The sequence below is a fragment of the Cydia splendana genome, chromosome Z (genome assembly GCF_910591565.1).
Source record: "Cydia splendana chromosome Z, ilCydSple1.2, whole genome shotgun sequence".
In the NCBI taxonomy this organism is placed as follows: Eukaryota; Metazoa; Arthropoda; class Insecta; order Lepidoptera; family Tortricidae; genus Cydia; species Cydia splendana.
Window position 1 is genome coordinate 48,119,992 of NC_085987.1, and position 27,009 is coordinate 48,147,000.

The window sequence follows — 27,009 nt, forward strand, 5'->3', positions numbered from 1 at the left end:
GTTTTTTGAAAAGAAACAGTCCGACGAACTCCAGATTTGATGGACACCCCAGCGTTTGTCAGGCAGCGCCACAGGTGTTAAAAATGGGAACTAAAAACTGTCAAAGCGGCGGCTAATGACTCGCTGTATTACATTACGGCTAGTCGTGTTGAAGAACGTATGGCGCCGAATACATTCCGGCGGATTCTCATTCAGCCGCATTCAATCCGGCTAATTGTTAAACCGCCGCATTTCAAAACGCCCCTGTTTTTGAAAACGGCTAGCCGTAATGTAATACGGCGGATTATACGATCCGACTGCGACATATATATGATATTCACAGTCACTTGGTATGTATTTTGGATTAATCCATTCAGCCATTTTCAATTTAGAGCACTTGAAAGTCAACTGTGGATTGTAATTTTTTTAACGTATTCTAAGAATTTGTTAGACTAAGTATTGAAAATGATACATTATGTTATATATTTGTAATTTACTCACAAAGCCCTTTCATTTGGTACCCCACATGGTATGTTAAAAAGAATATAAAAAATAAGATTTGTAGCCGACTTTATGACGTCACAGCAACTACCCCCACCACTTTCGCGGTTGTCATCTCATATATTAGTGTTCAGGGCATTACACTGAATGCATCGATACCATATTTACCCATATCTGAGACGACATGACCTAAAGTCGAGTTCTAGAAGACTTTTCGTGAACAGGCCGGGCCTCTAACGTGGCGAGAAGTAGTCGCCCATTCTAACCTGTTTTCTGTATTTCATGCGCAAGTTAAATATTGACAAGGAAATTAATAGAACATTTAAAAAATACAATGTACTTACCTGGTATCGGACACTCGCATCTAATGATAGCACCTTTAACTGCTCTGGACCCTGAAAAAAACAAAATTCATGTTAACTCCATACATCAGTTTTCTTACCAACACGCGCGATATTTCTTAGTCGACATCTAGCGTCAAGTACCGGAATTTATCAGAACTGTTAGTTGACAATAGATGTCTCGGCGAACGAAAACCCTAATACTCAACAATTCTCAGCTATAACCGGATTAACAGGAAGTTTATTTTCAACCCCTTCTCCTTATAATATAAGTTGTAAATTGTTAAAGTAGTACATTTTTCGTCAGTAGCTAAACTTGTGACATCTGGTGTCAAGTAGGGGTACTTGTTAGTTCCACTACTTGACTTTAGATGTCGACTACGAAATAACGCGCGAAAACTGATGTATGGAGTTACCACTCTTTCTTTACTTATATTACTCTATGTCACAGACCTGAAGACCTAGTCATACCCGCGTCATACCTATTATCATAGAAAGCAAATTTATACTACATTAAGCAGCGGTCACCCATACGACTGACTATTAACCCCCTTATTCATAAAACTTTACGGGCCTGATTTAGTTAAATTATATTTTATCCCTTTCTTGGTTTCTTAGAAATACATAAGTCAAAAAGGACAGATAAGGACAAGCGATTATTAGCTAATTGAGGTTTGTAGCGCGTTTATGAATAAGGGGGTATATATGTCGGCGGCCGATCGTAAGATCAGGCATATCGTGAAACGTGAAAATCTTTGACTCGTTCCCTGAGTCGACGGAGCCCCGCTACGCGGGGCTCCTATATCTGGGCAGTTTGCCCTTCGGGCATCTGAAGCAACCTAACGAACCTATCCTACCTATATATTAGTTTGATGTGACTATCGTCAAAACATTACACAGGAACATTACGATCTGCCTGATCGTACGATCGGCCTACGACATAAATATTACATATATTAAGTGAGTTAAGCCGTATAATTATCTTTTAATCACACTTGCTCGAAAAAGATGTTATTTCATGCAGGTGTACTAAAGGACGAATGCACAAAGTTCCCGCGGGAATTATAGATTGTTAAAAAAAGCTATGACTCTCTACGGAGTTGCTAGTTAATTACTGGTTTGATTATATGTTGTAGAACATGAAAAAATAATGGACACGTGCTTCGTTATTTCGGCTCAAACTCATATTTTACAAATAAAAAACACACTTGAAAGTTTCTTACTTCTTATCCTTTCACTCACTTCACTCGAAATAAAGAAACACGTGTCCATTATTTTTTCATGTTCTCCAACATATAATCCAACCAGTAGGTTATTTAACCGATTCGGCGCTGATGACACGCCTGCCGTAGTATCAATGTTTTTTACACATGGCTGATGACACGGTAGGCCTGTTATCATATTCTATGGCGCATGGCATGGCTGCCGTGTCATGAAATGATTGTTCCGTGCCACAGCCAAAATTTTTCCAAAATGGAACACGCAACGAATCGGTTAATTAGCAATATGCTAGAACAAAACTCTCTACGGAAGTTAGAGGGTTTTGTCAATTTCAGTACTTTGGAGGACACGTTCTCCCAATAGTTAGGTTGAGTCTTAGGCCACCAAACGAAGGAAAAACTGGGGAAATAATATGCGTAGTCGCGTATTTTGGCATAGTTGTAGGGAATGGTGTATTAAACAACATATTAAAAGTACCGGAGGGTGGGGCTGAAGCTAACGGGTACAGCGGGGTTTAAAGGTCCCTTTTTATAGTTTTCCGTAAATAATTCGTGAACGGTAGCCCATAGCAAAAAATTGTCTGATACGTAAATAATCTGAATAAAACACGACAACTGTTAGTTTGAGTCTTATAAACATGGTTTTAGATACATTTAATTATATATATACAGGGTGATCAATCCAAATGGGTCAGTAGGGAGAAGTCAGAAACTATGAGAGATAGCGATATCTGTACTTACGAACCATGGCTTCGATTTTAAATTTAATAATAATGACATTCACACTTTTTTTTACTCTCATACATAACCGGGAATCGAACCTGGTCAAAGTCTCTGTAAACAATGTTAGGTATAAAAACTGCAAGTTTTTTCGTTGTTATTGTTGATGGTGCGAATCATAAGTTACAAGGAACACATTTTCAATATTGTTTAAGTAATTGAAAGAAAAACCCAACAATAAGATAATTATTTTATTCTACGTTCAAAATGGTAGCAATTTTCCTGGATGCAAAGATTAATTATTTTGGGTAAAAGTTAATAAGTGTTCTATTTTCAAATGCAGGCGTGCCAATTTATTTAAAATTGGCACGCCCGTTGAACGAATGCGTTCTGATTTTAAATAAACGCAATTTGTAATGCATAACATCGATGCAGATAAGATATGCATAAGTGGTCTATTCAGATCAAATGATTCATAATGATGACCGATGCATACTAATGACAACATTTTGCAAATTATTTAAATTGTGGTCATTTCAGTCTAATGTTTACACAAGATTTCATAGCAAAATTTAGTCCTTATACTTTCAGGATCAATTATACAAACAAATACTACACGCGATTAAATAAAGAATATTGAGCAGGTTCGATTACCGGTTATGTATGAGAGTTAAAAAAAGTGTGAATGTCATTATTATTAAATCTAAAATCGAAGCCATGGTTCCTAAGAACAGATATCGCTATCTCTCATAGTTTCAGACTTCTCCCTACTGACCCAGTTGGATCAATCAACCTGTATATACTTATTTTCACGTAGGTACACAAATTACCAGAAAATTAAAATCTATGTTGCATAGATACAATACCTACCTACCTATACTTTTGTTCATATTTAGGTTAAAAATTGATTAAAACCCAAACAAGAAGCAATCACGGTAAGAGTACCGTGATTGCTTCTAACCGGTATAGAGATACCAGTAGGTACTAGTTTTTTTGTGACGCAAACTGACAACGGCAGCAGGATGTAAGTATGTGATTCTTATGTAGTCAACTAACAAGAGGAAGAGGATACATGGGATAAGTACATTAAAAAAAAACAAATATAAATATAATAATCTTTATAATTTTTATAAGTCATCGTTTACTTAAAAAATGGATAATATTTTATTTCGTCCTTTTGGATGTGGGATTTCTTTATTTTTGCAAAAAGTTTTTGTTTCGAAAATAACAACTTATGTGTATGTAAAATGTGAAACGTTATTCGACTAAACATTGCTTAAACGAAACGATTACTCTGCCAAATGGAAATCTGCCAATAATAGTTCTGCTAATTTACACAGAATCGAACTGAACGGTATGTGAACCAAGACTCTACGTAACGTTAGTCGACCAAAAGTTACATTTACAAATAAATGACTCTGCGAAACGATGTTCGGCGAATCGTTGTCGGCGAATCGATAATCTGCTAAAAGTTCCTCGGAGAATCATTAGGTACCCGTTCCGAATCTATTGTTCTTATGAACAGCAAGCGTCATCGGGAGCGGTCGCTGCGAGCGTCGTCGGTGACGAGTCAAAACCTGGCGGCTTAGCACGGTCGCGTTTTTATCCCTTGTCACCATGCCTGTCACGTTCTAACAAGTATGTAAGTGCGAAAGGGACGCGCATAGTGATAGTCGATAAAAATGGAACCGTGCTGAGCCCGCTGTTTTTAGTACAAAATATTCTATTTTGAAAGGCAAGTAGGTACATTTTATGTTATCTTGTCATAGTAATTATCTCTAAGTTTAATTCTAGATGCTTCTATTGCTTATTAAAGTATCTTCCTTTTATAACGCAATTTTTATTCAAACAATCCAGTGATTTTTTTTAAATATTTAATTTCTTAAACTGGGGTACCTAATGATTCTCCGATAAACTTTTAGCAGATCATCGATTCGCCGACAACGATTCGCCGAACATCGTTTCGCAGAGTCATTTATTTGTCAATGTAACTTCTGGTCAACTAACGTTACGTAGACTCTTGGTTCACATACCGTTCAGTTTGCTTCTGTGTAAATTCGCAGAACTATTATTGGACGATTTCCATTTGGCAGAGTAATCGTTTCGTTTAAGCAATGTTTAGTCGAATAACGTTTCACATTTTACATATAAGTCGTTATTTTCGAAACAAAAGAATGAAATAAAATATTATCATTTTTTAAGTAAATGCGTTAAGTATATGTATATAAAGTTACGAAGAAGTTAGCGAATATGTAGTGTCAAACTCGTGGTAAGGCTACAGTTGCACTTCATGAAATTGGTGGATTTCAGGAAGAAATGCTTGAGTTACTTTAGAAAATACCGAAATCATAATAATGCCTTTAAAAATTTAGGGGTTCCGTCAATTCCTCATGTATTACAACATCAGATCAGAACCAAAATTATTATGGGAATACCTCGCAGGTAACTTTTTTCAAACAAAAAAAGAATAACTCAAATCGGACCATGGGTGCTGGAGTAATCGCTAAACATACTACTTTAAAAAAATCATCATCATTATCATCAACAATCATCATCATCAGGTGCACTTCATCAATAATTGAAATCTCACCTTATTTTATAATTTTTTTTAGCATTAGAGAGAAGGTTAAGCGACGTTGACATGTCTTTTAATTGAATAACGCTTTTTAAAAATCAGTAACTAAGTATTACTTATGAAAGCAGAAGAATATAAATGATCGTATTAGATTCGTGAATGTTACATGTTTGCCATGACTTATTTTTAAAAAGAGTTTTTCAATTAAAAGACACGTCAAGATTGTTTAATGTTTACCTTTTTTCTAATGCTAAAAAAACGAACATTCAATATTAATGCCAAATGAACATTCGACCTATTGTGTTTCGACCAATGGTTTCTCGGGTAATTATGACAGTTACTAAATGATTATTCTACGAATAGTAAATATGCGTATCAATGTTCTGCTTATTGACTACTCTCGCAAACGACTATTATGCGTAACGAGATTCGGCGAATCGTTACTCTGCCAAACAACCCGTCTGCGAATCGTTGTCGGCGAAACAAAAATCGGCGTATTTTTTTTCGGAATATCAATAGGGCACCCTTAAACTGACTAATTGGGCAAAGTGGATCGGGCAAAGCGGATAGCGTGTTCACTTTGAATTTATAAGGTAAAATTTTATTTTATAATCACCCGCACCGGCACCCTGGGCAAAGCGAATAAAATATATTCTTTTACGTTTTGTTCAAAATTACAGCAATTATTAAACATTGGAGGCTAGTGTTGTTATAAATTTAAAGTTTATTATATATAAAGACTAATTATAGACATTTTTTCATTTCTTCCTTGTTAATTTGTTCTGTTATGTCAAGTCAAAGGTAAAGGTGTTCACTATGCCCCGACTTCTCCTACGAGGAGTATCGGAATACAACGCGAATCGGCTCAATCGGCGAATCTATTGACACCTATTTAAAATGTTTCTTATTATTGGCGTCGCTGGCGTATCTGGCAGACCGAGCTTTGCTCGAAAAACATATAAAAAGTCAAAAATGCGCGTTTTTAAATGCGCGTTTAAAAAAAAATAAGACCTAGATTGATCGAAATATCGCCCTCAAAAACCCCCATATAGCAAATTTCATCGAAATCGTTAGAGCCGTTTCCGATATCCCCGAAATATATATATAAATAATAAATATACAACAATTGCTCGTTAATAGGTAATAGATTAGATAGATAGATAGATTAGATAGATAGATTTATCTATAAGATTACCGTTTCGCCAGTTTTTATTATTATTTAGGTAAGGTGGTAGAACTGGTGCTCGACGCGGTCCCAGTACATTTAATCTTGAAACTTAAGTCATTGTCAATAGAGCTGACAGCAGGGTGTCATCTATTGGGTATTAGCATGTCGAGCACTAGTACCACCACATTAATGCTTCCAAGGCTTACCTGTGGTGTTAATCACGCATGGTACAACACGTTCCTTTGAACTTTTAGTTACTGAAACAAGGTTACTGAATATTACTTAACGTCAATTATAAATATTCATGTAAATAATGAGGAACTGACCCGTTCCACCATGAGTTACTGACAGTGTCAAATAGTAGAAGAGCCGGCCGCAAATTTTCTAACCGACTTGATACCACGATGAAATGCACAATGGTTTCCCATAAAAGTGATGCTAAGACCGAATTCGATAGTCTGCCACGGCGGAACTTGTTGAAAGTACGAAAAAGAAGCCCACTTCCAGTGCGAAAAAAGGGGGCTGATTTAACCCATCTGATACCGAAATAATAGTAATGGCAGCAGTTAGAAATTTACATGTAGACACAGAAAAGCGAAGTCTGCCAGTATTTTTTTTGCCGGAAGTGCTTGGCAGACGCTCTCAAAGGTGGCCACCAGGACCCCTAATTTAACCCATCTGATACCACCATGAAACTGATGTACATCTTGCTAACATAATCTCGTCTGCCAAGGTGTTTCGGCAGGAAAGGCCTTGGCAGACTAATATATTCCTGAAATGAGGGTTCATACATACCGACTGGCATTGGTTTCATGGTGGTATCAGATGGGTTATTAGTATACGGTAACCGATAGTCATCTTGCTTATAATCTCGTCTGCCAAGGTGTTTCGGCAGGAAAAGCCTTGGAAGACTTATATATTCCTGAAATGGGGGTTCATACCTACCGACAGGAATTGGTTTCATGGTGGTATCAGATAGGTTGATGTAGGGTAACTGATGTACACCTTGCTAACATAATCTCGTCTGCCAAGGTGTTTCGGCAGGAAAAGCCCTGGCAGACTTATATATTCCTGAAATGAGGGTTCATACCTACCGACTGGAATTGGTTTCATCGCGGTATCAGATGGGTTAGTGTACGGTAACCGATGGTCATCTTGCTTTTAATCTCGTCTGCCAAGGTGTTTCGGCAGGAAAAACCATGGCAGACTTATATATTCCTAAAATGGGGGTTCATACCTACCGACTGGAATTGGTTTCATGGTGGTATCAGATGGGTTAGTGTAGGGTAACCGATGGTTACCTTGCTCACATAATCTCGTCTGCCAAGGTGTTTCGGCAGGAAAAGCCTTGGCAGACTTATATATTCCTGACATGAGGGTTCATACCTACCGACTGGAATTGGTTTCATGGTGGTATCAGATGGGTTAAATTAGGGGTCCTGGTGGCCACCTTTGAGAGCGTCTGCCAAGCACTTCCGGCAAAAAAAATACTAGCAGACTTCGCTTTTCTGTGTCTACATGTAAATTTCTAACTGCTGCCATTACTATTATTTCGGTATCAGATGGGTTAAATCAGCCCCCTTTTTTCGCACCGGAAGTGGCCTTCTTTTTCGTACTTTCGGCAAGTTCCGCCGTGGCAGACTATCGAATTCGGTCTTAGCATCACTTTTATGGGAAACCATTGTGCATTTCATCGTGGTATCAAGTCGGTTAGAAAATTTGCGGCCGGCTCTTCTACTAAAAACTGACATATACGCTAACGTCTACGTAATTTACATTCTATACATCTCGCTCGCAATCGAGTATGAGCGAGATGCATAGAAAGTAAGTTACATTCTCGATAGCGTTTATGTCAGTGCCAAACTGGTGGTAGAGTCGGACCAAAAAACTCTGCAGCGGATTCGATAGCCCACGCAGTGCAAGTGTCATTTATACGTCATAATTTCATAGAAGTTTAACGTTTAAAATAACACTTTCACTGCGTGGGCTATCAAATCCGCTGCAGACTATTCTTGGTCTGACTTTAGCCACATGGGATATTGTTAGGCGCATTTTTTTTGAGAATCAAGGAACAAACGGTCATTTATATTAATGCGTAATGGTTTAACATTGCATCTTAAGGTTAGACCTACAGTTTCCTTAATTGAATATAATGGTGCTAAATTTTATACACTATGGTTTTTCTTTTACATTTCTATTGCTACATAAAATCGGAGATTAGTATTTCTCTAATTATTAAATTATTATTAACAAATACTAAACTTATTTACCTGCAAAGTTATTAAGTTACTCCACTAAATATACGCCATACACAATATATCTAGTTAAATATTTTACTTTATAAAATATAGCCCTAGCTGTTTTCTTTCACAAACAAATGCTTCGGTCGAAAACGATCGCATCGAAAAACAGTGTATCTGTTGTCAAAATATTCGTTTGCATGAAAATCGGCCGTTAGCCACGTCTCGGATAAACAAATAAAATCGGCCGTTAGGCACGTCTTTGATAAACAAATAAAATCGGCCGTTAGCCACGTCTTGGATAAACAAATAAAATCGGCCGTTAGCCACGTCTTGGATAAACAAATAAACTCGGCCGTTAGCCACGTCTCGGATATATAAATAAAATCATAATGTGACTGCGCAACTTGTGAGAAAAGCTCATGAGATTTGGAGCGCAATCCCCTCACGTTTTGTTAATAACCAGTTATGTTACTAAACGACATTATCCGCTAAAAAGGAATTATTCTTGTTATTGATTTTGGTATTTAATATTAATAATAAAATCTTTAAATGTTTTATATTTATAGATAGGGTCTATGACTAGTTACAGGGTACCCAATGAAAGGGCTTTGTGAGTAGATCACAAATATATAACATGCTGTAACATTTCATTTTCAATACTTGGTCTAACAAGTTATTAGAAAACGTTAAAAAAATTCACAATCCACTGTTGACTTTCAAGTGCATAATTTTCTGTTACATTAAACTACAACTATTATTAAAACAAACAAAAAACCCGACTGTTGACATACATTTTTGTAGTGGTCTTTTTACCAGGCGGCTTAGCACGGTCGCGTTTTTATCCCTTGTCACCATGCCTGTCACGTTCTAACAAGTATGTAAGTGCGAAAGGGACGCGCATAGTGATAGTCGATAAAAATGGAAACGTGCTGAGCCCGCAGCTTTCATTTGGTAACCAAATTGCTACAGTAAGAAAAATAACAAACCCCCTCTCCTCCATTTTATCATTTTCGGGCGTCATTAAAAAAAATTATATAGCCTGTGTCACTAACACCGCACAGACACATAGTGACACAGGCTATACAAATTTTGAAAATGACGCCCACAAATGCAAAAACGGGTTTTTTTTTACTGTAGTAATATGGGTACCAAATGAAAACTAGTAAAAAGACGACTACAAAAATATATGTCAACAGTCGGGTTTTTTGTTTTTTTTTTTATTAATAGTTGTTGTTTAATGTAACAGAAAATTATACTTATTTCAACTTGATGTACTTTTCTTATTTGTTGATATATCTGGCTAGTTATATTTTAACATTTTTAACATTATAAGTATAGAGGATATTCACAGTCACTTGGTATGTATTTTGGATTAATCCATTCAGCCATTTTCAATTTAGAGCACTTGAAAATCAACTGTGGATTGTAATTTTTTTTACGTATTCTAAGAATTTGTTAGACTAAGTATTGAAAATGATACATTATGTTATATATTTGTAATTTACTCACAAAGCCCTTTCATTTGGTACCCCACATGGTATGTTTAAAAGAAAATAAAAAATAAGAATTGTAGCCGACTTTATGACGTCACAGCAACTACCCCCACCACTTTCGCGGTTGTCATCTCATATATTAGTGTTCAGGGCATTACACTGAATCCATCGATACCATATTTACCCATATCTGAGACGACATGACCTAAAGTCGAGTTCTAGAAGACTTTTCGTGAACAGGCCGGGCCTCTAACGTGGCGAGAAGTAAGGCCGGGCCTCTAAAGTGGCGAGAAGTAAGGTCGGGCCTTTAACGTGGCGAGAAGTAGTCGTCCATTCCAACCTGATTTCTGTATTTCATGCGCAAGTTAAATATTGACAAGGAAATTAATAGAACATTTAAAAAATACAATGTACTTACCTGGTATCGGACACTCGCATCTAATGATAGCACCTTTAACTGCCTTGGACCCTGAAAAAACCAAAATTCATGTTAACTCCATACATCAGTTTTCTTACCAACACGCGCGATATTTCTTAGTCGATATCTAGCGTCAAGTAGCGGAATTTATTAGAACTGTTAGTTGACAATAGATGTCTCGGCGAACGAAAACCCTAATAAATAAATAAAAATCATTTATTGCAGATCAAAGATCCATATAATGTTAGTAACAGTTTTGACTTAATAACTAAGTTAGTATAGGTACAGAAAATATACAAAACACGCGATTGGTCGCGGCCTCATCCTATTTGGCCCTGCCGATGGCCACTTCGACCCAGTATTTAGTTATAGGGCAGTCAAGGCTCTCCGACAATATTTTGAGGAGGCCGTTGCCGCTGCCACGCACTCGCCTGAGTAGTGATCCCACACGCTTGCGTCTGATTGCGTAAAAATCGTCCGTTCGTACTTCTGCAAACATGTTGGACGCACTACAGAGCTTCGGCAGCCGCAACAGCATCCTCAAAATATTGTTATATTGGACTCTTAGTGCGTTGTATGCCCACTGTGTAAAACCTACCCACAGACTGCAAGTGTAGAACGTCTGACAGTAGGCTTTGAAAAGCGTCAATTTGACTTGTTCATTACACCTTGCAAATCTGCGGGCAAGCATATTACCACGCACCGCCGTCGCCCTTCTCTCCCTCTCTATATCCAGGTCATCCTTTAGGTCTTCTGTAAGGATATGCCCCAGGTATTTGAACCTCTCAACTCTCTTCAAGGGCACGCCGCACAGCATGATCCTAGGTATTGTTGTAGGGTTGTATTTACTGGCTTTGAAGAGTACAAACTCGCTCTTGCTTGTGTTATATCTAAGACCATGCTGCTCAGCATACCCCTCACACACAGAGATGAGTTGCCGTAACCAGGGTTGGGCATTCAAGAATAAAATCATTATTTGAATAAGAATTCGTAGGAATAAAATCATCTCGATTTTATTCCCGTCAAAAATATTCAAATAATTTTGGTCGGGAATGAATTGAATAGATGAAAAAATTGAATGAGAATAACTTATTCTTAATCAAATAAATATAATCATGATTTTTATTCGAAATAATATTCCACGCATAAAAATGTAGTCCGGGTACGGTATAGGTACTAATTACGTATAGTTAGGTAGATGTAAAAGTAGTTAGTCTCTTGCCTAATTTATACCTATTTTATGGAATAAAATCTTACAAATTGACAGTCGCATATCGCATAGTTTCAGTAACCGTATTATTTTTAATTTACTAACCAAATCATTAGGTTCAATTTAGCTGGTCTAAGAGCCTAGCCATGATGCCAATCATTTGCGCTCCGACAACGAAGCGCTTGTCTCTATCACTCTTACATATTAGTGCGATAGAGAGACAAAGATAGCGTTTCGTTGTCGTAGCGCAAACAATTGGCATGTTGGCTATGCACCCAATGTGGCTAGCCAAGATGTCAATTTTTATTTTTAATTTAATAACGAAATCTTTGGGTACAATTTAGCTGTTCTGGGGGCCTAGCCATTATGCCAATCGTTTGCGCTCCGACAACGAAGCTCTCTCTCTGTCTCTCTATCGCACTAATATGTTAGAGTGATAGAGACAGAAAGCGCTTCGTTGTTGGAGCGCAAGCGATTGGCATGTTGGCTAGGCCCCCAGAACAGCTAAATTTACATAATGATTTGGTTATTAAAATAAATAAAAAATTGGCATCTTGGCTAGGCACCTTGGGAGCGTAGCCAACATGCCAAACGTTTGCACCACGACAACAAAACGCTATTTCTGTATCTCTATCGCACTAATATGTAAGAGTGATAGAAACAGAAAGCACTTCGTTGGGAGCGCAATTGATTGGCATGTTGGCTAGGCCCCCAGAACAGCTTAATTTACCTAATGATTTGGTTATTAAATTAAAAACTATAATTTGCATCTTGGCTAGGCACATTGGGAGTGTAGCCAACATGCCAAACGTTTGCGCCACGACAACAAAACGCTATTTCTGTCACTATCGCACTAATATGTAGGAGTGATAGAGACAGAAAGTGCTTTGTTGTCGGAGCACAAGCGATTGGCATCTTGGCTAGGACCCCAGAACAGCTAAATTTACCTAATGATTTGGTTATTAAATTAAAAACAAAAATTGTCATCTTGGCTAGGCACCTTGGGTGCGTAGCCAACATGCCAATCGATTGCGCTACGACAACGAAACGCTATCTCTCTCTCTCTATAGCACTAATATGTAAGAGTGATATAGACAGAAAGCGCTTCGTTGTTGGAGCGCAAGCGATTGGCATGTTGGCTAGGCTCCCAGAACAGGTGAATTTACATAATGATTTGGTTAATTAAAATAAAAACAAATATTGGCATCTTGGCTAGGCACCTTGGGAGCGTAGCCAACATGCCAAACGTTTGCACCACGACAACAAAACGCTATTTCTGTCTCTCTATCGCACTAATATGTAAGAGTGATAGAGACAGAAAATGCTTCGTTGTCAGAGCGCAAGCGATTGGCATGTTGGCTAGGCCCCCAGAACAGCATAATTTACCTAATGATTTGTTTATTAAATTAAAAACTAAAATTTGCATATTGGCTAGGCACATTGGGAGTGTCGCCAACATGCCAAACGTTTGCCCCACGACAACAAAACGCTATTTCTGTCACTATCGCACTAATATGTAAGAGTGAGAGTCAGAAAGCGCTAAAAGCAGCTAAATTAAACCTAATGATTTGGTTATTAAATTAAAAACAAAAATTGGCATCTTAGCTAGGCACCCAATCGTTTGCGCTACGACACGCTATCTGTCTCTCTATCGCACTAATATGTAAGAGTGATAGAGAGAGACTATGCGCAACTCTACGTAGCATCAACGTTTGGCATATTGGCTAAGCACCCTGATCGGATGATAGAACTAGATAGTGTATAGCGGAACTCTTCAATGTGTACTATACCTAAACTAAAGTAACTTTAGTTTAGGCCAAGAAGTGTCATCCCTCAAAAGTGAACTCGCTAGTAGGGATCAGTGGCAACGGCTCAACAATGTAGAAATTAAAGGGGTTCCACTTAAGAAGAATGAGAACCTGTTCTTGATCCTTGACAATATTTGCGGCGTTGTGGGATTCCCAATCGATAAGAATAGTATCAATTATATTTCAAGGGTCCCTGCTCAGAACTCAAATGAGAAGTGTATCATTGTAGGATTTATAAATAGATACATAAAAGAAGAATTCTTGGCTTCAGCGCGACTTAAGAAGACCATCACGGCTGAAGAAATCGGATTTCAGGGCAGTAAACAAAGGATCTTCGCCAACGATCACTTAACTCCTATGTACAAGCAGCTGCTGACGAAGACGAAAAGTACTCTTAAGTCGAAAGGATATGCGTACATATGGGTCAAATACGCGAAAATTCACGTACGCAAGGATGACTCTTCCAAAGTATTTATAATTAATAGTGATAATGATTTAAACAAATTAGTCTAATCAAGGTCGTAATGTACTTAGTTTTCTCATTATTGTTGTCTCGGTTAATTTTAGTGGTGAACTTACTATTTTTCATATTAAAATTTTTATACATCACGCAAACTTTGAGTACCGTTGTCCGGCCTAAACCGGGCGGGAGTTGTTATTGTCTGGGTCGGCCGCTTATCGCCGATTGCATTCTTTGCATGTTGCTACTGTTCTTATTGTTGTTGAGCTCATTAAAAGATATCTATCCTTGTCTAATTCATTTGATTTTCGTGCTTGTTTATGACTTACTCGCTCACGCTAATGGGAAACTGTTTATGTCTGTAGGCGATTATTTAAATTATTTTACAAATCGGACTTTCTGGAGTGCTAAATATTTCATTGACGTGTTTTTTCTGTTCGATTGTTCATTATTATGTTTTAATATAATGTTTTTAAGAATATTTTTTCACAGTGAATAGTAAACTTACATATCCAACAATTTACTACCAGAATGTGAGGGGTTTACGGACTAAAACATCGATATTTTATAGGAATTTAAGTTTAGCTTGCTACGATATTATTATGTTGACGGAAACGTGGCTTTTGGATGGGGTCTTAGATAATGAGCTATTTGATGACCGATATATGGTTTGGAGGCGAGACCGTGACGCGGCGCTGACAGGTCAAGGTCGTGGCGGAGGCGTGCTCATCGCTGCCCGCAGGGACCTGGCTGTGGTACCGCACCCGGAGTACCACTCCTCAGCTGAGGACTTGTGGGTCACTCTGTCTATATCTGACGACTCAAATAAAGTACTTAACGTTCACCTATGTGTCTTATATCTATGTAAGCAAAATGGAGGATTTACGTTTTCCCAACAATTATCTAACTTTTGCAACCAACTTGAAAATATTGTAATTAATCACCCCAATGATAAATTCCTAATTTCCGGGGATTTTAATATGAGTAATATAGAATGGTTGATCCAAGATTCATATTTAACCCCCGTTAATTATACTACAGTAGAGGAGCGCGGTTTTATTGATGATTTAAATTTGCTTAACTTGCATCAATATAATGGGGTCCGTAATCGCTATAACAAAACATTAGATTTAATATTATCAAACGATATCGTGTGCGTTAACAATTGTTGTGATCCCTTAGTCCCAATTGACCCTTACCATGAAGCCTTAATTATTTCCTTGCAATTTTCTGTGCTAAAGTCTATTATACCGGCACCACGCTATAAATATTATTACAACAAGGGTGATTATACCTCGATAAATAATGAGTTATTCTTGATTAATTGGGTAAATGAATTTTCTTGCCGATCACTTGATCAATGCGTTGAGTTTTTTTATTCTACTTTTAAAAAATTAAGAGATAAATATATTCCTTATAAGGTCCTAAACATGGGTACTTTTCCTCCATGGTTTTCAGCTTCTTTAAAAAAAGTTATCAAAGAAAAAAGTAAGTATTTGAAAAAATTCAAAATTTATGGTAACAAGTCTGATTATATTTCTTATTGTATTTTAAGAGACCGTGTTAAAAGAATAGAACGGGAATGTTATTTGACATATATTAGTCGTGTTGAAAGCAATATTGCTCGGAATCCAAAGCAGTTTTGGACCTATATTAAATCGCGTAGTAATTCTCATGGTATACCAAGTTCTTTAAAGTATGGTGATAGAGTGATTTCGAATGGTGCAGATATATGTAATGCATTTTCTGACTATTTTTATACAACTTTTTCTGCTCCTACCAATAGCTCAGATGTATTGTCTTACAATGGTAACTGGAACTCACCAACCGATATATTTAAGATCGAAGTTGATCCGGATTTCATCCTTCGTTTGCTTCTTACCCTTGACCCTTCTAAATCTGCAGGTCCTGATGAGCTTCCGGCTCAGTTCTTAATGAATTGTGCTAAAGGTCTATTGAAGCCTATAGAACTGTTGTTTAAACGGTCACTTAGTGAGTGTGTTGTTCCTAATGTATGGAAATCTGCGTTTATTACTCCTGTCTACAAAAAAGGGTCTCGGATAGAAATCGTTAATTACAGACCTGTGTCTAAATTATGTATTTTAGCTAAAGTGTTTGAAAAATTAGTATATGTTCAAGTTTATGATGCTATTAAACATTCTTTTAATCATAGTCAGCATGGTTTTATGCAGCGAAAATCTACGGTGTCCAACCTGGTGCTACTAAATGATTTTATTACAGGGGCAATGGATAAAGGTAATCAGGTAGATGTCATTTATACAGACTATAGTAAAGCCTTCGATCGTATTGATCATAAGTTGCTTATTGTGAAACTCCAACGCTTAGGGATAAATGGTGACCTGTTGAGGTGGTTGTCATCATATATTAATAACCGATCTCAAGCTGTTGTTATAAGTAATTATGTTTCTAGTTGGGTTAATGTCCCGAGTGGTGTCCCACAAGGATCTTTGCTCGGTCCTTTGCTTTTCAATATTTTCATTGATGATATCTCTGTATGCTTTAAGTTTTCTAGGTTGCTTTGTTTCGCAGATGATATGAAAATTATTGCTCAGATTAAATCAGTCCAAGATGTTGCTCTATTACAAGCCGATCTCGATCGTCTTGGTATGTACTGTAGAGAAAATAAGTTGGATCTTAACCCATCTAAATGTCATGTAGTTACTTTCTCACGTCAGAAATCACCGATCACTTCTGTTTATGCTATACATAATCAATATTTATTAAGAGTATCTTTTCTAAGAGATCTGGGCGTAATACACGATTCCAAATTACTATTTGACGCTCACATTGATAGCATTGTGAAGAGCGCTACTAAGTCTCTTGGGTTCATAATGCGCAGTTGTTCCGATTTTACACAGGCAAAAACTTTCAAGATCCTATATTGTTCATTTGTAAGAAGCAAACTCGAGTATGCTTCCCAGATATGGAACCCCTGTTACAACGTTTATATAGATAGGATCGAGCGGATTCAGCGAAAATTCATAAAGTTTCTCTGCTATAAATTACGTACCCCATATAACTCATCTAATTATATTAGCGTGTGCAAAAAACACCATTTGTTACCTTTGTCACAGCGACGTGAAATTGCTGACATTATATATTTCTTGAAAATTACGAATGGCACCATTGACTGTCCTGATCTTCTAGGTAGTATTGTGTTCAACACTCCTAATAGAGTTAAAAGGTATTATCCCCCTATTTCTGTTCCCTTTGCATCCTCGAATTACAGACGTAACAGTTTCCTTATTCGTGCGGGTAGAACACTTAACAGTATGTCAAGAGAGCATGATATTGATGTGTTTAATATAAATACGCAGTCTATACGACGTATTTTAACGCTTAAATTCTTTGAGTGAGCTTGACCTTTCTATCTTGTCTGTAATGATTTTTGTCCTCAATAGTTTTTATTCTTAATTTATGTATGTACTTGCTTAGTCTACGCAGAATTGTAAACTATATATACTTACTTAGCGAAGTTATCTTCTATGTAATTTCTATCTGTGAAAACCTATAATTGGCCTTCGATTTTTATACATAGTGCTAATATGTTTCATGTGCTGTTGGTTTTCCAATAAATAAATAATAAATAATAAATAAATAATAAATAATAAGTAACAAATATCAAATCAATCCGACTTTTAAATAGAAGGTTGAAAATCAACTTACAAAATATAACCAATTGTACTACAAAAATTAACTTAATTCTAAATAACATTTTAATTGAATAAAACCTTAGTTAGAATAGTCCCACTTCTAGAATAATTATTCTGTTTTTTATTCCGCATTTAAAATAAAAGTCGCATGATTTATTCACCTTAATTTTATTCTAAAATAACTAGTGTAAGAATTATTCTAATTCAAATCGATTTGAATAAGAATAAAATTTCTGTTTTTATTCTTATTCTTATTCAAGTTAATTTTTGCCCAACTCTGGCCCTAACGAGTCGCTCGACGGACCCAGCAATACCATGTCGTCTGCATAACTGATGTTGTTAAAACACGTTTTATCTATATGACATCCGACATGTGTATTGCTGAGCCCCTCAATCAACTCATTCACATAGAGGTTGAACAGCACGGGAGATGTTAGTCCACCCTGACGTACCCCACATTTTAAACTATACTCCTCCGAGTCCTCACCAGCCCATCTCACGCAATTGACCTGGCTGCTGTACCAGTACTTTAATAAATCGACGCACTCACTCGGTATACCCGTTTTCTCTAGCTTGTCCCACAGTACGTCGTACACAACCAGGTCAAATGCTTTCGACAGGTCCAGAAAACACGCATATATGGGTGTGTTTCTGTCTTTATAGTACCTGATAGCCCTCTTAACACACAATATTGCAGTCTCTGTGGACACTCCTGGCCTGAAACCAAATTGTGCAACGTGCAGCTTAATGTACTTACAAAGTTGCTCATTAAGAAGGCTATCAAGCACTTTAGCTAGAACAGTTGCTAAAGAGATGGGCCGGTAATTTCCCAGATCTGACAAATCCCCCGTTCTGTTCTTTACCAGCGGCACCACCACTGTCCTAGTGAGCTTCCTAGGGAGATAAGCGTGTCTTAAGCACATCGTGTAAAACATCGCCAGCACCCGCGGCAAGTGTACTCCCGCATACTTGAGATGCTCTATGCTGATACTCAACAATTCTCAGCTACAACCGGATTAACAGGAAGTTTATTTTCAACCGCTTCTGCTTATAATATTAGTTGTAAATTGTTTAAGTAGTACATTTTTCGTCAGTAGCTACACTTGTGACATCTGGTGTCAAGTAGGTGTACTTGTTAGTTCCACTACTTGACTTTAGATGTCGACTACGAAATAACGCGCGAAAACTGATCTATGGAGTTACCACTCTTTCTTTACTTTATTACTCTATGTCACAGACCTGAAGACCTAGTCATACCCGCGTCATACCTATTATCATATGATATGATATGATTTATTTATCTCACAATATACAATGCCACTTCAAATTACACATGGTAAATTTTTAGGAATTTATATTGTGATTGTCAGTTTTTTAACATTATGAATAATGGAGTACGAAAAATAACACTGACAATCAAAATTTCATTCAATATTATTAAATTACAATCGTATGTCAGCAGTTTCACAATAAATAAATTAAATCAAATTATTTAAAAAATAAATTCACCAGGAATGGGTCGTTATTAAGCTATAAGTAAAATATGTTAACAAAATTGTGCACTTATGTCACAGAAATTAAGGTCACCGTGAAAGGGTCGTCATTATACTAAAAAATAAAAATATTTCATAGAAAACTTGGGAACCAGTGATACAGAAGTTAAAGCCAAAGAATCTATCTTCGGACGTGTGCGTGGATATTGTGAGTGTTGCGTGTCGGACGATTGACAATAATTAACATTATGTGTAGTGGGTGGTTTGAAAATGTGATGTCTACCCCAAACCTTTTCATACACTTTTCGTGGGGTAGTTGCACAAATCTCTGTTTTGACATTTTGCTGGGACATCAGTCAGCCGCGACCACGACCAGTGAAACGTCGGTAAATCAAGGTAATTGAATAAAATTCGCGTTAGACCCGTCTATAAATGTGAGTTAATATGTGTTGAAATACATGTTTTGAATACGTCATATTAGTTATCATACTATTTAGTTAGTGAACTTTGTTTTTTTTATGTAATGGATATTATTTAAACTGTATATTAGGCCGCTGTAGCCTTATTGCTACGCCGTAGACCGTAGCACAGCAAATTTTATTTATGGTTAAAAATGCCCCCAAAGTAAAAAAGATGTTTTTTTTTACTATTATAATTATTTGTATAGTTTCCCTATTTTACACAACTTTTTGTTAACGTGTTTTTTGAATCTCCACGGGACAAAATATTTCCGCCCAGTGATCGGGTATTCGTAGATATAATTTATTTTTATAGGTATAATAATCATTCTATGCTTTAGATTAGGGTTTAGTAACAATTAATGTTGATTTCTGATGTATTACATGTTATATTTTCATTAAAATCCACATTTTTCTTCTAAAAAGTTAGCAACTAGTTTGTCGAGGGATTGGCATTGTGTTAGAGTCTGGCTACTGAAATTTGACACAAATGTTTGGCGGGAAATTCAAAAAATCTTGGGCTGGTCACACTTTGTGTAGTAGGAATTATAGTTTTGATACTAGAAAATATTTTTAATTTTCTGTGCACACGTAAGGTACCTAAGGATATAAGTTAAATATACGTTGACGTGCACTCAAAGTCAGCTCACATAATTTCTACCACTATGAAAAGTACAGTCAACAATAAACACATATGTTAACACTTTCTCACCATATACCATTGTTACAAGGCGAAAAATGAAATGTAGTATAAATAAGACCTAGCTCGATAATACCGTAATATTAATCCATCACCAAAAAAATACATAAGTACTATGCCAAATATGCTAAATGCTAAGTATCAAAATATTTATAGAGCACCAACCTCCGAATTTGTTTACATTTGTTTAGGAGTTGTAAACATTGCAGTTTTTCGTTATACAACGCTACACCTCGACTTCGCACATTGTCGTAATTATTTACCAGCTTAAATAATAGTTTGCGACCCTCACTCAGTATAGACATTATTAATATTATCTAAAATAAATCCATTATAAACCGCAAACAATTTGAATGAATGACATAAATTGACAACTGACTTTTAGCTTTTTTTTTTAATCATAGACAATTGGTGATACAACAACGGAATATTTGTCAACAATTTTTGGCTAGCCAGACTCTAAATATAATACAAATGATTTCCCGAAACTGGAAATCCCTGGATTATCTTCATAATTTTTTAATAGTCTAGTATGGTCAATAGGTGACAAAAAACTCAAAAAATATTAAAATTTAAAATATTTTGAGCCTTGCCAAGATAAGGGATAACGCGCTCGGTATACAATACAATAACATCAGAATGTTGTTAAAGCTGCCTCGTCATTGCAGTGCGTCAGCCATGTTGGCCGAGGCGCGCATGGATGGCTTCCATGCCATCAGACGCAAGAGGGTAGCCTCGTGGCTGAGACGAGCGCGAGACAGTAATAACAACATCCTGAGGATGGTGGCTGGACGCCTTGACTGTCCAATGTTAAAAAAGCAGCCAAGTGCGAGTCGGACTCGTCCATGAAAGGTTCCGTAGCAGCAAGTAACATAATAAAATTGCGGTTTACGATTTATGACTCATAAAAAAAAACTACTTAAGTACCTACTAAATCTCGTTCAAACCAATTTTCGGTGGCAGTTTGCATGGTAATCATATATATTTTTTTGTTTTATCATTCTCTTAGTTTAGAAGTTACAGGGGTGGGGGGGGGGGGGACATTTTACCACTTTAGAAGTGTCTCTCGCGCAAACTATTTAGTTTAGAATAAAATTATATTAGAAAGCTCAATATAATTTTTGAAGACCTATCCATAGATACCCCACACATATGGGTTTAAAGAAAAATTTTTTTTTTTGAGTTTCAGTTCTAAGTATGGGGAACCCCCAATATTTATTGTTTTTTTCTATTTTTGTGTGAAAATCTTAATGCGGTTCATAGAATACATCTACTTACCAAGTTTCAATAGTATAGTTTCGGAAAAAAGTGGCTGTGACATACGGACGGACGGATTCGATATTCGTCCCATTCACTATTTATCTTGTTTTTTGTTTTGATTCCATAAACAATAATCCTTATACTTAAATATTAATTAAATGTAGGTATCCTAAACAATACACATGTAGGGGAAATTAGTCCAAAACGGGGACACCCGGCTTACTCCGTCGTGCCGTGCCTGGTCTTAGCCATACGGCTACTTAGATAGGTTCAGACTGATTAAAGCTTTGGTAACTGCTGTCAACCTTCTTCAGGGCGACTTCTATGACACCCACGGGAGGGAAGAGATGATGAAATTGATAACCACACTGGGTAAAAGACAATCAACAAATATGGCCAAAGATGACAAAGACTACCAGCGAAAGTGACGAATGAAGAATATGACAGAATACAGAATAAGACAAATTAAGAACTTGTCATTAACCGAATGGGACCAACAACGAACGTGTCGAAGAAAAAATAACGAATAATGAATGAGACTGAAAATGAGATAGACTAACATCGAACATGCCCAAACAAGATAATGACGAATACCGGAATGGGACGGAATAAGAAAAAGGCAAACAACAAATATGACCAAAGATGAGAAAGCCCACCGACGAAAGTGACGAATGTAGAATGGGTGACGAAAGCAGAATAGGACTAATTTAAGAACTTGGCAAAAAACGAATTGGACGACCCAAGACGATGTAGGTCAGGTGTAGGTAGGATTCTGGGCAAGTAAATGTATGTCTTTGCTGTAGCAAGTATCAAAAGTAAATAATTCGATGGTTAAGTTAATGAGGTATGTTAATGCAGCATGCTGTTCTAGACTTCAGACTTTTGTCAGCGACGGCTTAACACCAGCATAGTGTAGTTTATTGGCAATTTTCAATAGTAAAATCGAATAAAAGTACTTAAATCCAATTCCGGAATTTTCGATATTCAGTGGTCTCAATTCCGGAATTGTAATATCGGAATATTTGTCCGAGATTCCGGAATTTCGAAATTCCGGAATGCAAGCCCTAACGCGTGCGCTCGTACTCGCGCCCGCGCGCACCCAATTATGAATCTAATATGATTATTTATTTATATTGTTCTGCTTTCGTAAGTAATAGTTACTGATTTAAAAAGCGTTTCTCAATGAATAGACTTGTCAAGATCGCTTACCTTCTTTCTAATGCAAAAAAACGAACTATAAGGGCTCTCTGACCCCCCCTCCCCCATCGTGATTATTCGTGATATTTTTCTTAACCATATTTTATATTATTAATATTTCGTTCGAGATCTCGCAAATATTACTCGAGATCTCGAACGAGATTGAAAGTGAATTACTTTGTTTTGAGTAATATTTTTGACCTTAGATCATGTTATTCAGGCAGTGCTATTATGTGTGGCCGGCTTTAGCTGACGATAAAAACACTGTGGCGCACTCTGTGAGGAATAATTATTTATATAAATTAAAATTTCTTTATTAAAGACAACATAATATTTGTTAATTATTGCTTATCGTTTATGTTAGTAACAACAGTAACCTAATACAATATTCAATAATTTATAAACAAAAGTGACTTCCGCTATTGCCCATAACAGAGAACAATCTAGCTTATTAGCTATCATGTTTAGAATAATAATATGATTAGGTACTCTAAATTTTTTGGTAACTTGCTTAGTACTTGACAGAAATATTAACTGAGCATGTTAGGGCCTCTGCTTCTTCGCTCTATTATTGTTACGCAGTTTCTAAAGTGAAGTTAAATAGTGGTTAATGTTGATAGCATTTCATAAAAGTAAATAAAAATAAAAATTGATTTTATGTTAATAGTCAATTTAATTTGTTGTTTTTATTTTCAAAATATAATATGACGTACCTTAAATAAGTAGTATATATGTCGGCGGCATATCGTAATCGGGCATATCGAGATAATCCTAAGCGATAATACTAGCGACTACCAGCTATATCGTTCAAACATTAACGTTTGACGATTTGCCTGGCGACGTTTAGGCATATCAAATAAGTAGGGTGTGATATACGGAATTCTTAGAGATTTTTGATTAAAATAACACATTTTTAGTTACTTTGACAAATCTCGATCTCGTCGAGATTAATCTCGATCCCGAAAGTCTGACTGTCGTGATCTCGAAACACCCAATCTCGGTTCGGATTTTTCGTGCGAGACCTCGAATCGCTAATCTTGGTGCGAGATTGCATTCCCTAGTTAGGACCCTAAATTGATCAACAATTACGGAGCGTGAAATATTAGAATCAAAAAGTTCAAAATAGATTGTAGGTATATGTAACTACAAAAATGTGTTCCCTCTCAACCCCTTGTGTCTTAGGAGGATCTAGATATTTTCACACAAGACGGTTTATCGATAACTTCTTACTATCTCTAGATTATCGACATTAAATGTCGACTATTGCCCATCACTTTTCTGTCTGTGTACGTATTTAGAAACTTGACTCCGCCCCTAAAATATGTGCGATAGGGACAACTGCAGCTTAGGCGAAAAATCCTGCGTAAAAATCTCATAAATCGAGGTTTAGTACTCGACTGTTTTCTCCTCCAAAACTTAACCAATCGTAACCAAATTTGGAAATCTAAATGAATATGAAATTATCTGTGTCGGACCGTTTCGTTTTTTTTGGCTAATTGATATCAGTTTGGAATACCACGCCTCTCATTGCGGCATAGTCAATTAGGCCATTTTGGCCATTTTTGAAGGGCTCTAGCGCCTTAAATAACAAAAATATCAAAAAAAGCAAAACGGTCCGACACAGATATTGACAATATTAATCTGTGTTGAAAAAATCATTGCTCTAGCTTCAAAAACCACGGAGGAAACAGTCGACTACGTTTGAATGGAGAATTGACCACTCCTGTTGGCTCTTAAAAGGGGGATAGAAGTTTTTATGTGGTTATTTTTTTAAGCTAGGAACTAATAGCGTAAAAGGGCATTATATTAAAATAGACGAAAACTGATATCACTGTTTTTGATACTTCATTCCTTAAGTTGGTAGTAAAGGGGTGAAAATTTGCAATGGGAACGAAAATGTTTGTAAATAGTGAACTTGAAATGTCCTAAAAAGACAATACTTAATAGAAAACAAGTAGGTAAGTGATTTCAGCGGGTTTAGAAATGTATTCCCTAAGGGAGTTAAAATGGTTTGAAAGTTTGTATCGGGAGCGAACATTTTTATTATATAGTGGAATTGAAAATCTTCTAAGAGGGTTGCAGTAGCGGATTTGCCCTATAGCCAAGTAGGCCCGGGCCTAGGGCGGCAAGATTTTTAGGGGCGGCAAATTGTGACAAAAAATTGGCTGATGATAACAAGAAATAACTCAAAATGTAGTCAATATGATGGGTGCTGAGAAAGGGGTGGCTACAGGGCCTAGGGCCTAGGGCGGCAAAGACTGCAAATCCGCCACTGAGGGGTTGAGAGGGATTATACGAGAATTTTTCATTTAGGGGCTTGAAACTTCGTAGGTTGTGACAGACAAATCTCATGCGTTGTACAATAATTAACAAATGATTAACCGTTAATGTTTTATGCTCATGTAGAATATACGAGTATAACCACCAACATACAAATCCACGCGTACGAAGTCGCGGGCAACAACTAGTAATACATAGTTGCAGTTTAATGTAACAAGAAAAATATACTTTTTCACCACACCAGCTCGGAAAAGCTTACTTTGCACTTCAAAAACTGATAGCAAAGTTGCATTTTATTCACATGTGAGGCAAAGTAATCAGCAAATTTTGAGTTGTTTTCTTATGTTTGTTGGTAGAATTGACTTTTAAATGATGATTTTGGATGATAAATATTTAATAACATTCATTTGGACTTGATTTGGTTTGATTTTGTTTGATACTTATTTTACATTTAATATTTCCTCCGGTTGGTGTGGTGAACGGTTTTGGGTTTCATTCGGGGGCAAATTTTGTTTAACCCTCGTGCTTTGAAACCCTCGCAACGCTCAGGGTTCCGTTTTAGAACCACTCGGTACGCTCGTGGTTCAATTTTGGAATCTTATGCTTGCTCGGGTATCAATAGTAGCAGGAGCGGTTAAACAACAACTTTGCCCCCTTGTAAAACAAATAACTATTTATCAACTTGATGTACTTTCCTTATTTTTCGATATATCTGGTTAATTATTCTTAACCATTATATAGAGGATATTCACAGTCACTTGGTATATATTTTGGACTAATCCATTCAGACATTTTCAATTTAGAGCAGTTCAAAGTCAACTATGCCTAACCTGTTTATGTGCAATAAAGTGGCATAAATACTATGGATTGTGGAATTTTTGTACGTTTTATAATAGTTTGTTAGACCAAGTATTGAAAACTACTCACAAAGCCCTTTCATTTGGTACCCCACATTAGCAGGCCGATCGCACAGGTTTTAAATTAGATTTCGTTCATGTCGTCTCGGATATGGGTGAATATGGTATCGATGCATTTGTAATGCCCTGAACACAAATATATGTTATGAAGGCATCTCATAACAATCTGATTCATATAATATGTATTCTCATTTCTTTTATTGACTTTATTTCCTTTTCCTTTTATATTTTATCCCATTTTCTGTTGAATTTGATATGTTTTCTGAAAGAGCTAGTATTTGTATGATTTCATGTAGATATATATTTTTTAATCAAATTTCCATAAAGTAATATACCTACTGTGTATAATGCATGAATTCTATAGTAATTTAATAGTATTTTATACAATCGTGATATCATCATCATCATCATCATATCAGCCAGAGGACGTCCACTGCTGGACATAGGCCTCCCCCAAAGAGTGCCACAATGACCGGTCTTGCGCCACCCGCATCCAGCGGACTCCCGCGACCTTTACCAGGTCGTCAGTCCACCTTGTGGGGGGTCTACCCACGTTGCGCCTTCCGGTACGTGGTCGCCACTCGAGAACCTTTCCGCCCCAACGGCCATCGGTTCTACGGGCAATGTGCCCCGCCCACTGCCACTTAAGTTTAGCGATCCGGATGGCTATATCGGTTACTTTGGTTCTGCTGCGGATGGCCTCATTTCTGATGCGATCACGCAGAGAGACTCCAAGCATAGCCCTCTCCATTGCCCTTTGGGTGACTTTGAGCCTTCTTATGAGGCACACAGTAAGCGGCCACGTTTCAGTTCCATATGTCATCACTGGCAACACACACTGGTCGAAGACGTCTTGAGACACTGCGGAATATTGGACAAAAAGATGTGCCGTAG

The 27,009-nt window shown here is 36.9% G+C and overlaps 2 protein-coding genes across 2 annotated transcripts in view; one reads left to right on the forward strand and one right to left on the reverse strand.

Moving 5' to 3' along the window:
* Positions 1-367: 367 nt before the first annotated feature.
* LOC134805171 (uncharacterized) overlaps positions 368-27,009 on the reverse strand; it is an 81,320-nt gene continuing 54,678 nt past the window's right edge. Inside the window, exons 9-12 of the mRNA XM_063778469.1 lie at positions 10,659-10,709; positions 6,711-6,761; positions 825-875; positions 368-387 (exon numbers count right to left, since the gene is read on the reverse strand). Coding sequence (XP_063634539.1) covers positions 368-387; positions 825-875; positions 6,711-6,761; positions 10,659-10,709 — 173 coding nt within the window. The remainder of the gene's footprint in view (positions 388-824; positions 876-6,710; positions 6,762-10,658; positions 10,710-27,009) is intronic.
* LOC134805172 (uncharacterized) lies at positions 11,156-14,336 on the forward strand. The gene is made up of 2 exons (XM_063778470.1): positions 11,156-11,225; positions 13,684-14,336. Exons 1-2 carry the CDS (start codon positions 11,156-11,158, stop codon positions 14,187-14,189), a joined length of 576 nt encoding a protein of 191 aa, XP_063634540.1. The 3' UTR covers positions 14,190-14,336.